This window comes from Thunnus maccoyii, chromosome 12, assembly GCF_910596095.1.
Source record: "Thunnus maccoyii chromosome 12, fThuMac1.1, whole genome shotgun sequence".
NCBI classification, from domain to species: Eukaryota; Metazoa; Chordata; class Actinopteri; order Scombriformes; family Scombridae; genus Thunnus; species Thunnus maccoyii.
In genome coordinates this window covers 10,619,500-10,631,815 of record NC_056544.1, presented here as the reverse complement: position 1 = coordinate 10,631,815, position 12,316 = coordinate 10,619,500, and the positions used below count along the sequence as shown (strand labels likewise).

The following is a 12,316-nucleotide window of genomic DNA, read 5'->3' as shown; positions in this document are numbered from 1 at the left end:
ATCTCAAGTTGGAAAAGTGACTATACAAGAACAAAAAGGAAAAATGTCTGCAAACTTGTTATGCATAGAAAGTGTTTTATAGTATTTCAGTAACTGCATTGTTTCTAATACAAATACAAAATTAAAACTGAGGGTGGTTGAGAAAAAAAACCTAACACACACAGCCAGTGCTGACAATGCCCTTCATACATGTCACCTATATTTAATGATTAAATATACTGTTTTGAAATAATTTAATTTTAAATGTACTATATCACACAGATACAATGCTTAAAACATTTGTGTTGTTCTAAATAAAAAAGCAAAGAAACAAGACTTCTTCCAATCATTTGTTCACAAAACATTGGATCTGTAAATTTAAAAAACAAACTGACTTTTTAAGGTGACAAAGATGATGACCTGGGAGTACTGTAGCTAATGTTAAATTGACAAAATGTGAAATGACAAACCAGGTGCAGTATGAACCAGTATACAAAAAATCCATGTTGTGTGCATAAACCTGTGAGGATGCCTACATGTATTCTGATGACTCTTCAATGGCACATTAACAGTGTGCACGCTTAGCAATGTGTGGTGCCACAGGGGTTTCTGTGGTTGTGATTCAAAGTGAGCTGTTGTCCTAAAGTCCATTGTTGTTGATCTGAAGCAAACAGCACCACAATGTAAACTGCAGTCTGGGGACACAGATGGTTTCAGTCATACAAATGGGCTGCCAACCTGAAAGAAAAGAATCAGTTTACTAGTCAGATAGCTGCACATTTGGGTTATTTTCCCCTTTCTGCAGACCTGGATGCATCCCAAGTGCAGTTAAATCTAGTCCAGTTAATGATTAGTAATTACTTATAGCCTTGTAGAGTACCATTTAAGTGCCACTAATTAGAGGTAGTGTACTGGGACTGAAAACAAACACATTATTGAATGCACTCCATGTTAAGACTTTATTTAAAAAGTGTTCTTCACTCAATTTGGAAATATTTGGTTTTGCATTCCCCCTGAATTCAGTGCAAAATCAAAAATAGTTACAAACCTACCTTACTTAAAATGCACAAATGGTGCTTTTTATGCAATGTATTGCTTTCAGATGTTACCTTTCCATACTCACACAAAACTATTGTATTGTATATATATTATGTCAACATAGAGTCTACACAAAAGTTTCCATCTTGTCATAACCAATTACTCCATTCTACTGCTTTTTATATCAAACTTGCATACTTAAATGGTATATCTTTTACCTTACTGAAATAATAGAACATCATTGCAATGGCAAGAGGTAATATCAAGTATTCTGCACTTGATTTGCATTTTAAATTGCTCACTTTTTTGATTGTTCAACAGGGCCAATTGATACACAGTTTAATTGATGACCCATTTACTTACTGTCTTACAATTACTTTAGTAATTTGTACTTTCAAATGAGTAAATTTGTTTTTTTTAAATTAGGACTGCAGCTTATGATTGTTTTCATTATGGCTTAATCTGCCAATTGTTTTCTTGATTAATTGTAAATGAGATGGTTCTTCTATTCAACCAACAGTCCGAAACCCAAAAGTTTTCAGTGAACCTTACATGAAAAAGAAAAACGGCAAATGGTCACATTTGAGAAGCTGGAAACAGCAAATATTTGGCCTTTTTGCTTGAAAAATGGTTCATTTGAAAACGTTGCAAATTAATTTTCTGTTGATTTTGATTGATTTTCTGTTTCAATTCTACTTTTAAATGAATCATGTATCCCCCAAAATTCTCAATTTCCATCCCCACTTTTTTGAGCTCCATAATATAATGTATTACTAACACATTGTTACTTTACCTTTAGAAAGTGTTCAAACTGAGGTTTCAACTCTGTCATCATGGTTTCTGCTTTGTCAAGGCAGGCACGTCTCTGCCGCACTTCAAACTCCTTCAGGAAATCAATCAGTAAATTAGTCAATCATCATCAAATCCATTCTAGTCAATGACAGAGATTTTCAGAAATTTTCATTTCTGTTATGCTACACAGCAGCCATGTTACCTTTGTGTTGGAGAGGTGTTCCTGAGAGGTAATATGACTCTGCACTGAGGATGCAGATGTGGATATGAAGACTTGGCAGGAAGCACAGTGGAACATTTCAACCTTTGTCATGTGGTCATTTTCCTGCAGAGCTGACAGATAAGGACCACACTGTATTTAGACTTTGTTTTTAATAGAAAATAGAAAAGGCTTTCACAATTTGTTACTGTTCCAAGTTATTTACCTTGAAGTGCACTGTCCTCTATGGCTCGGCTACACTGACGGCTTTTATACAGCATGACTTCCTATAGGAATAAAAATGTCATCATATTTAGGTTGAAAAAAGGAACTATCGGGAAAAAGCCCACTGTTGCACATCAATAGGATGTCTTTCTCCATACTATGAATCATCTTACCTGTAAGAAGGCTATAGCCAGGTCATCATAGTTATTCTGCTGCTGGATATGCTCCAGTGTATCCCAGTGACTCCTGCTGTCCAAGTGATCTTCCAGCTCCTGCCCATTGGCAAACTCAACCTCACAAAGGTCACAGGTGATAGGACTGAAAGAAAAATATTAAGTATTAGCTATTTATCAGAGAAAAGATGATGTTCATACAAGACTACTGTGATTGTAACAAAGACCGGACTTACAACTGAGAGATTTTGAAATTACAGGCCCCAGACTTCAATCATTGAAGATTAATAGTCCGAGCAGATATTATTTCATCACAGATATATTGATATTGTGTATATGCCAGTCAATAAGTAGCATGAGGTTGCAGTACATCAATGCTGTATGTTTATATACAGCAACATACAATACATATACATACATATAACATACGATATGTTTGACATAATTTAAACATAATGTCTCTCTTCCATAGTTTTTCTACTATTCACAGCAATGATAAGTGTATTTTTAGCCACACAAGTAGCATGAAATCCTAATGATTCTGGTGATCCAATGGTTTTTCCTTTAGCGCCACCATGAGGTTGGCATGTGGTTTTAAGTGAAATTTCTCAACAACTATTAGATGGATTGCCATGAAATGTTGGTTCACACGTTGATGTTCCCCTCAGGATGAATCGTCATCACTTTGGTGATTCCCTGACTTTTCATCTAACATCACCATCAGGTAAAATTTTAAGTTTTCCAATACTTTGGTTTATGACTCAATACCTGCAAAAATAATGACATTCCCATGAGCCTCAGCTGTCCTTGAATTTCCTGCTAATTAGGAAATGTTAATTGCAGCACTGCTATGCTTACTGTACAGCCTTACAGAGCCGCCAGCATGGCTAAAGACTCTTATTCTTACATCACTGTTCTAACCTGTTCCTCCCTTCAACAGACTGAAGAGAGAAAACATGAATGTATACAGAAGAGGTGACATAAAAACCTACCATGTTGCAAATATGTGTAATGGTAAAGGGATCGGTAAATGTCACAGGGTTGGTTCTTTAGGACTCAGAGAGCTCAGTCAGTCATCAAACTGTTCTCACATGATATTAAGAGACTCTTGCTTCCAGTGTTTGCTAAAGCTTTGCAACTACAGTGTACTTTGTATGAACTAACAAAGTTGTAAAGTAATAATATAAAATTTTATTAGTTTGAACAATGCCAAGTATGCTGTCTGTTACTTTGGTGACTCACCCAGTGTTTATTCTGTATCACAATGTGTTTATAACTGCAGTGGCTGATATATGCACGCTCACATTTTTGCAGAAATATTTCAGTTACAACCGGACTGAGCTATCTGAGCATATTTGCAGAGGAATGTGGAAAGTATTAAATTTCGACAATTATATTACTACATTACTACCAACATAGCAACATAGTTGTATGGATTTCCTCTTCCTGACAGTATACTAGTACATAATCCTGATTATCACATTTAACTGTGCAGCAACAGTTGATCAACAGAATGAGCCAACTAGTGTCACATAATGTACAGAGCGCAACATGGAATTAAACATTCATGATGAGAATATAACACATGATATCCTTGATTTTTTTTCCAGCGACCAATTTACTATGCCGTTAACATTTATATGACACGGTGCTTACTTGTCCATGATCATACTTCTGCTCCTATTCTTTGTCACCTCTTTGGAAGGTGTGATTTGCTCCAGTCCTGCAGCACATTAGTATTATATACAGAATTAGTTAAGTTCACAGAGGAAATACATATGGCAAAAATATTTTAAGTACTGCTTTGCTCATTCAAAAACTCACTGGATTGTTAATCATTAGCTTTCCAAACTATATTCCCAAGTATGTAGTGCATGCAATCATGTTCTTATACAGTAACAGCAAGCAAACTGTCATTACTTCATGAAAATACCAACCTACCCGTTCCCACATGTCCCAGCTGATGTTGATAGCCCCGCTCTGACCTGGGTGGGGATAATCTAACAGTAGTGGCCATCTACAGAGGAGAGAAATATAACAAAGTACATCTAAGGAGCGCTGCATCCTGCTGAAGACCACAATTCAACACTGAATGTTCAGTAACCACAGAATCCCAACTAGTTGAGAGGCAACTTTGATATTCTCAGTCTTACTGGTGATACCTCTCTCTTGTATTCTGGCATTGTTATCCTCGCTTCTCCGTTAGTCCTCTGTCCTCCATAAGAAGCAGGAAACTGATGGGTAGAGGAGCTGTGAATAAGCCGGTCAGGGCTGCAACTTCTGTGGTCCAGAGGTCTACTGATGGAGCCATACCCAGGCCGGTCAAGTGATTCAATGTCTGGACTGTAAGCCCGTCTTTCAGGTGGTCTATGACCTGGACTGAGACCTCGACTCTCAGCGAGTCTGGTTTCAGGGTTAAAGTCATGTCTGTCAAGGGGTCGGCTCCCTGGTTCAGAGAGGGACGAATCCCAGCAGCGGTTTTCACGACAACCTCTACCTGGAGACACACACTGTCGTGACAGGTTGTTATCCTGGTCAGGTAGGGAGTGGTTGTGATTTGGGCCCCGTCGTGGCATGTCGGAGTCTGATGAGATCTCAGAGTCTGATGAGACGGGATCATAAGGGTCAGAGTCTGATGAGACGGGATCATAAGGGTCATAAAGCTCAGTCCTGAGGGAGACAGAAGAGGAATTACAGTTTGAGTATGTTGGAAATAAATTCACTATTCTGTTATGGCGTTGGCAATTTATCTAAAGAGCTGCTGCAAGGACATGTTACCATTAACCACTGTATGTTCATGGACACTAAAACTATGTCATTAAACTACATAAACTGCTGGTGTGAAGGGGAGGGGGGGGGCAGCTTTTTTTGGAATGAGAAAACTAATTAGAGGCTGTGCACATTTACTGGAATGTGTCCATTTATTAAAACAGAGTCACTAAGGCACTGCGTGTTTCCTGCCACTTGCACTTTTACTTTACAAGGTCCACCTGGAATATTCCTAATGAGGTCACCTTCAGACAGACCATATTTCAACATTTTTTGTCGCCATGAGACAAAGTCAGAGGCTCAAATGTGGGACAACCTGGACTGCAACGTCACTCTCTACCTGTCAGTGACCAGACACTTTGTCACAGCCTCTTGCAGGAATGGAAAAAAAAATCCAAACAGCAGATTCAGGTGCTCATTGGGTCAATGAGTGAGAGGTTTTCAAGCAGAGGGTGGCAGTGTCCTCAGCGAAAGGTGGTTATCATTCAAGGGGCACCACAGAACTTCTAGCAGGATTTACAAATTAATTATGAAGGGCCACAGAATTCCTGTATACATCCCTGGTGGTGGCTGCAAGAGGAGGTCACATAAGGTATGTTTTCAAGGCTTTTTTCTGTTGTTTTAATTCCTTATGATCAGTAAAGGTAAGGTTTCAAGTGCTGCATCTTCATTTTGCCAAATAAACATACTGTATAAAGGCTTACCTTTCTAAACAGTTTGTGCTTTTGTCCTGAGAATTGCCATCTTGACTTAGTTCATCACCTATTGGTTTGAATGAAGACTTCCATTTACCAGCAGAAGATTGAGCTGAAGAATACAAAAAGCTAAATGAAAATGAGGGCAGTTCATCTGGGCAGACTGGATGCATTTAGATATGTAATCTAAAGAGTACAACTAACTGCCAATGAACTGAAGCAAGTTGTGTTTAATTTCTGTTGACTTTATTAGTAACTCGGATAAGAACTAACACAATAATCCCCAATTATAAACTGACCATTGTCGATGGTCAGCATGCATGCCACACCGTTTATGGACACATTTTTCCTGCAGTTTTAGGCAGAGATTAGTTTCCATTAATTCATGTATAGTATCAAAATCAATTAGCAGACTCATGAAACTTGCTTGAGTTGTATAATCCATTACAGTGAACATCAAGCCTGCATTGATTTTGGTCAAAGTTACATTGTCATTGCATACTGATGCAGTTAAGTGCAAACTGACATGAAAAGTCTTCACTGTCTGCATTACCTTTCAACAATGAAGTACTTTATACACAAATGTGACAAATACATTTACATATTAAAGTGGACTTTATGGAAATCAAGAAATGCCTATAACTATAGCAGCAGCATGGTTGGCAATATGGTTGCAACAAACAATTAATTCTAAATTAAACAGTTGTTTAGTCAATAAAATGTCAGAAAATAGTGAAAAACACCATTACAATTTCCCAGACCCCTGAGTGATATCCTCAAATTCCTTGTTTTTTTTCCAAACAACTGCCCAAACCCAAAAACATCACAGAAAAGCAGCACACCCTCACATTTGAGATGCTGGAATGAGAAAATCTTTGAGTAGGATTAATTGATTATCAAAATACCTGCCGATTACTTTTCTGTTATTCGACTAATCAATTAATCAACTAGTCATTTCAGCTCAAGCTTGCAAAATGGTTGATTATGATGCAATGAGTAATATGCAGCAAATTGGCTAAATCGTGTAATAGCATTGGTTTAAACCTTTGTAGGATCCTACTAGGAACAAAGTCCACAGAGGTTACCTGCACCTCTCTGAGCTGATAGTTTCTTTGCAGCCATGTCAGATGTCCTGATGTTTGAGTTTGCTGTCTTCACGGGGATGTGTATCATACCCTCTCTGTAGTCTTGGGGTGTTCTGCTTATCACAGAAAACACACACGTGAGAGCAATACAATGAGACAACTGGATATCACATTGACAGCTACTGAACATGAATGTTGCAAGGTAGCAAGGCCTTTTATCAATGCTAATATCAACAAATCGGCCTGGTAAACTGAGCTAGCTCAGCAGTGTTTGCTGTTAGCTTTAGCCACATAGCTACACACAGAACAGATAGTAAACAATGCTGGAGTTAGCTTTCAGACATCATGCTCATTCAAACAACAAAAAGACAGTGTTCAACAAGCACCTTGCTCAACTTAATAAATCTGAAACTTCTTCGTATGAATGCAGCTACAGTAACGTTGGCTAAATGTTATCATAACTCCAGTGAATTACCTTCCAGTTTGCTGTTGATTGAACAGGCCGACTGGAGCAGCTCCTATAGCTGCTGCTGAAGTGTTGAAAGGAACATTACTCTGACGGTTCATTATTTATTCACTAACAGGAGCAGGTCAGTTCGTATGTGAGTGAAGTGAGGGTGCCTCATCTGCATCAACACAGAGCGCAGACAGTCTGTCTGCAGACCTCCTCTGTGGGGACGCTTCCGGTGCAGGTTCCACTCTGAGGGCAGCTCCACTGTCAGGACCAAAATGCCACCAAAATAAAAAAATAAATAAAAATTTAAAAAAGACCACAGAACTATTGACTGTCACGGCAAATACATGTTGCTGTTTAACATGATTCGTCATTAATATATATTTAATAATTCTGCCAACACAGTGACAATTTAGTATCCTATGAATTCTTTAAATGTAGCGACATATATCTATCAACATACCATAAAGTGATTGACTCTGCCAATATAATGATTCATATCGATTCAATAATTATAGGCTATCAATGTAGCAGTATTATTTAAATAGTGAATGTATTGATTTATTCTGTCAACGTAGCACATTGTGATAACTGTCAATATAGTGATATTTATTGATAGATTCATAAACAAATATAGCCTATAGCTCATTGATTCAACAAACACTGCTTATTGCTTAAAGCCTCTCCTCAGCTTTCACAGACACAAACACATGCACTGTTCTCCTTTTATTCACAATGTCTGAGTTCTCTTTGCAGACAAATTATTTTACTGTGATCAGGTGAATTTAGTATGAAAAGCTGACAATCGATATCTTATTACATAACACTGTTTTGATTGTATTTAAAACCTTTAAAGACTCTAGCCTATATATCTATTGATATATGAGAAATCTACCAAAACAAGCTTTATATTAATATAGCATATGTGGAAAAGCTTGCTTTGTGTATTTGAAACTGACTTAATAAGCTAACACTAGCCACTGTTGGCATTATAGATATCCTGACTAGATAACATTAAGTAGTTGAGGTGATTTAGATTTACACAAACTGATAACATAACATAAACTATTTTAACAGCACAACTAGTACGGAGCAAAACATTGAGACTAGTTGGTTTTGGATAATGCACATTTGCGCATCACTGTTTTGTAGAGGAAGCTTCAAATAATGATCAGAACAGGTGTCGTTCAAACTGAACATTTTACTCACCAATATGCTGCAGTTTTACAGAAAAGAAAGTAAGGAAAAGACTTTGTACCCGATATCTTGGACACAATATCATCTAAAGCTGCAACAAAGCACAGGGTTACTTCCTTGAAACTTTTAAGCACGTAACTCAAAACAGTGTATTTTCAGTATCTTGTCCATAGTAATACTGAATAAATACCACTACCAGGTTTCCCATGAATTCATATTTTCTGTGAATAGTATGTGTAAGATACTGAGTGTGCGGGAGAAGAAAGAGTTAGAGTTAACTCACAGTAACTTACACAGGCTACAGAAACCTACACAAGTTGCATAGAGCGCAACTCACAACAACAATAAATTACCATTTCTTTGATATAGTTACTATTAAAACAACTAAACATGAATTGCTTTATTAAATTACTTTAAACCAAACAAGTCACAGTCACATTGTCACCTCTATGAACAGCTCTTGAAAACAACCATGGACATGTATTGTGTTTTCTTCTACAGTTGTTAATGCAGGGCTTAGAAAAAAGAAAAAAAGAAAACACAAGGTATTATTTCCTGTCCTGACAGTGGAGCTGCCCTGAGAGCGGAGCCTGCAGCGGAGGTGTCCCCACAGAGGAGGCTGCAGACAGACCTCTCTCACTTTAAAAGTACTTTCACCTGCCAACAGATGGGGACATACTGCAACATATGATGGACCTCTGGAGTATGGCATGTTTCAAGATGTATTAAAAATACTCCATTTGGAATGATAATAAGTGTATGACATGTTTTTTCCAAAAAAAAAAGATCAATTACCTTGTTGATATCCTAAAAATGCTTTAATTATTATTATTACTATTATTATTTTTTTGATTTACCTATTTCACCCCAAATCTACTCATAAAGATTATTTTTATTTTTGCCCTTTCTGCTTTTTGCCTTCATGCTTTACTATGTTCTTTCGTCTGAACTCTTGAGATTGACTTCCTGGTGTTTATATTTTATATTTCATTCATATACTGTATATCATATCTCCCTTTTTTGTCTGCAATTCTACATGTTCATGTATATGCATATTTATTTACCTGTCTCCCCCTCCTCCCTTTTTATTTTATTTACTTTTTTCCCCACCCTCCCAGATGCATATTAATCATGCTTAGTTATACCTTTGAATATGCTTAGTCGATAAACAGTCCGATGTTTGTTTGTGCTGTGTTTGTTTGTTTCTTCTTGAAAAATCAATGAAAGAGATCTGTCTAAAAAAAATAATCCTTAAAATGGGTATCTCCTCCTTCTCCCTCATTGAAAAATCCAGAATCTGCATATGACTAATCAAACATTTTTAATTTCAAAAGTTTTTCTGCTGGACACAAGATGTCTCCTTCTTCACTGTAAAATCCATTTCCAAGTTTCCACATCACACTTGTGTAAGTTGAATATTGTACCATGATTGGTTTCCAAACTAGTTGTAATGTCACAAATCATGCTCACAGGTCCTGCCCTTAAAATAACATTTTTAATGCTCACAGAGAAGAAGATGAATGTGAAAACAGCCTAATAGTGTTTAACTCTTCACATACATTATTCTGCATAGTGAAGATAATTTTTTGAGTGGAGAGGGAAATTACAAACCTTATATAAGGTACAGAATGATACATTTGTATTAAATGTCATGAACTGGGGTTTCCAAGTCTATTTGTCTATCTATCTATTTCTGTGGTTCATTATTTTAGTGTCAGACCACAATTTATCAAACTACATGGTCAAAATTTTCTTCCTGGTAGTTTGATAACAAATGAGAATAATCATCCCAAAATATAAACACAATATTATCAAAACTTCCTAAATGTGAGGCTGAATTATCAGTTACCCATATTCATTGTGTGTCTATCGGTTTGTGATAATTTCATAAACTGCAAATGTTTGGAAATATGCATCACAAAGGCACAATGTCAAATGTAACGATCAAGGCCTTAATATGTGTTGTTTTATTACCTGTCTTGTCTACCTGTGTCAAAATATACATCATGCATATTCTTAAATAAATTTACATTTAACTGAATCACTGTATACAAGACATCTCAGTTCATTTTTGCCCTGAGGACCCCCAGAAATGACCCCAATAAAAAAGTTAAATCATTCCTGGTTTGTCTGACCCTGAAACCCCCCTGAAACCACTGCAAAGCTAAAGTATCATATGCTCAGTTATACTATAGTGCAGAGTTTACAGCAACTTTAATATGAGGAAAAACTGAACCTTTATATTGGAATCTATGAAGAAACTTCTTCATGTATAATAACTATTGTTTAACAAAAGCAGACACCTGCTTGTGCTTTTGCTTAAATAATGTGCAGAGGAGACAGTAGTGTCTGCTAAAAGGTGAGTGAGTCTAAACAAAGTGAATGAGATAAAACATGACCAGACAGACTATGCATGATTATGTGCTGACGCTTTCAGAACCAGGATAGGATATCTCAAGGACAGATACATTGTGATGTTAATTCTCGGAGTATGTTCACTTATTGAGCATATTACTGCAAGGCCATCAGTTAGACTGCTGAACAGAAGGCTACATACATGTATAACACGCATGACCTCTATGACCTGGTCAACATGTACACAGAGACAGTGAACCTATTGTTCTTCCTCCACAGGACTCATTTGCTCACATTAACAATGTTACTGGTTTGCAGACGACCATTATAAGTTTCCTGTATAAATCCATCCCATGCGCTCACGAATATATGGTCTGAATTATAATTTTGGCAGAAACATCTTCTGTAGGATCATATAGATTGATGACATTCATGTTCATCATATTAACTTTAGACATCTGGTGAAAAAGATTATGGATGATGTTGTTGAAGTATCATCAAAAAGTGCACTGTCAGACAAAGAACTGGAAACAGTGTGTGGACTGGTTTGCTTGAGTGTCTAAAACTTGAAAAAGGTTTTTTGGAATCGTAATCCTGTTCCTTACGATAGATTGACGTCACTGTAATCTTTTCCACTGTCTGTTTGTTGATGACATAAACAAATGAGATTTGGCTCATTTGTACAGAGCATGAGGGGTCATGAGCAAAGACCTTTTTTTCCCAAGTTTTTAATGCAGATGGGAAACTATTTAGTGGACCAGAAACTTGTGAAAAAAGTTATAATTTAGGGGGGATAATAGTGTTGCATTTCATTGCAATAATTGACCACAAGAGTGATAATAAATGTTATTAGTTCCACCTGTGTCTTTCCTGCTACAAACCTCTGCTCTGAAAAAGATCTATCATTTGGAATTCAGATTATCAAGAAAAGCAAAATGACACAACATGTAAAATACAAGACAGATTTACTTTTGACCAAGAGGAAAAGAAAACTGGAGACTATGGAGAAGAATATAGCAGGAGCTTTATGTCTTTTGTAAGTAAAATCTCTGGCAGTTTGGACAAAGTTTATCTTGTATTTGAATTGCACAACAAAAACTAGTGAGAAATATGCATGAAAAGAAACATACAGTCATGTTCTTGATAACGTTATTTCAATGAAATTCAATTCTACTCTTGTTGCAGTTGATAAAAATGCTTTCAGTTTATGTGTAGGTGGGGGGACGTGACATTTTTTGAGTTGCCAAAGTGGGACATGTTTGGACACCACTGCTTTACAGGCTCCATAGTTTTGGATGTGAAATCATTTGTGTTAAAAATGAAGCCTGAACTGTCCAGATTAGGTAGAATGTATA

General features: G+C 36.8%; 1 protein-coding gene across 4 annotated transcripts; it reads right to left on the bottom strand.

The window, feature by feature from the left end:
• Window positions 1–219: 219 nt before the first annotated feature.
• On the bottom strand, window positions 220–7,655 carry LOC121908382. Of its 4 annotated transcripts, none has more exons than XM_042428334.1 (11): window positions 7,431–7,655; window positions 6,956–7,068; window positions 5,880–5,982; window positions 4,560–5,076; window positions 4,348–4,423; window positions 4,063–4,129; window positions 2,407–2,551; window positions 2,235–2,295; window positions 2,012–2,142; window positions 1,811–1,900; window positions 220–717 (listed from the first exon to the last, which is right to left on the bottom strand). In XM_042428334.1, the coding sequence occupies exons 1-11, from the start codon at window positions 7,520–7,522 to the stop codon at window positions 697–699; spliced, it is 1,416 nt and encodes a 471-aa protein (XP_042284268.1). In that variant the 5' UTR covers window positions 7,523–7,655; the 3' UTR covers window positions 220–696. The 4 variants fall into 4 exon arrangements, with proteins under 4 accessions (XP_042284268.1, XP_042284269.1, XP_042284270.1 ...); XM_042428335.1 differs by having other exon boundaries at window positions 6,962–7,068; XM_042428336.1 differs by having other exon boundaries at window positions 4,569–5,076; window positions 7,431–7,654.
• Window positions 7,656–12,316: the final 4,661 nt, after the last annotated feature.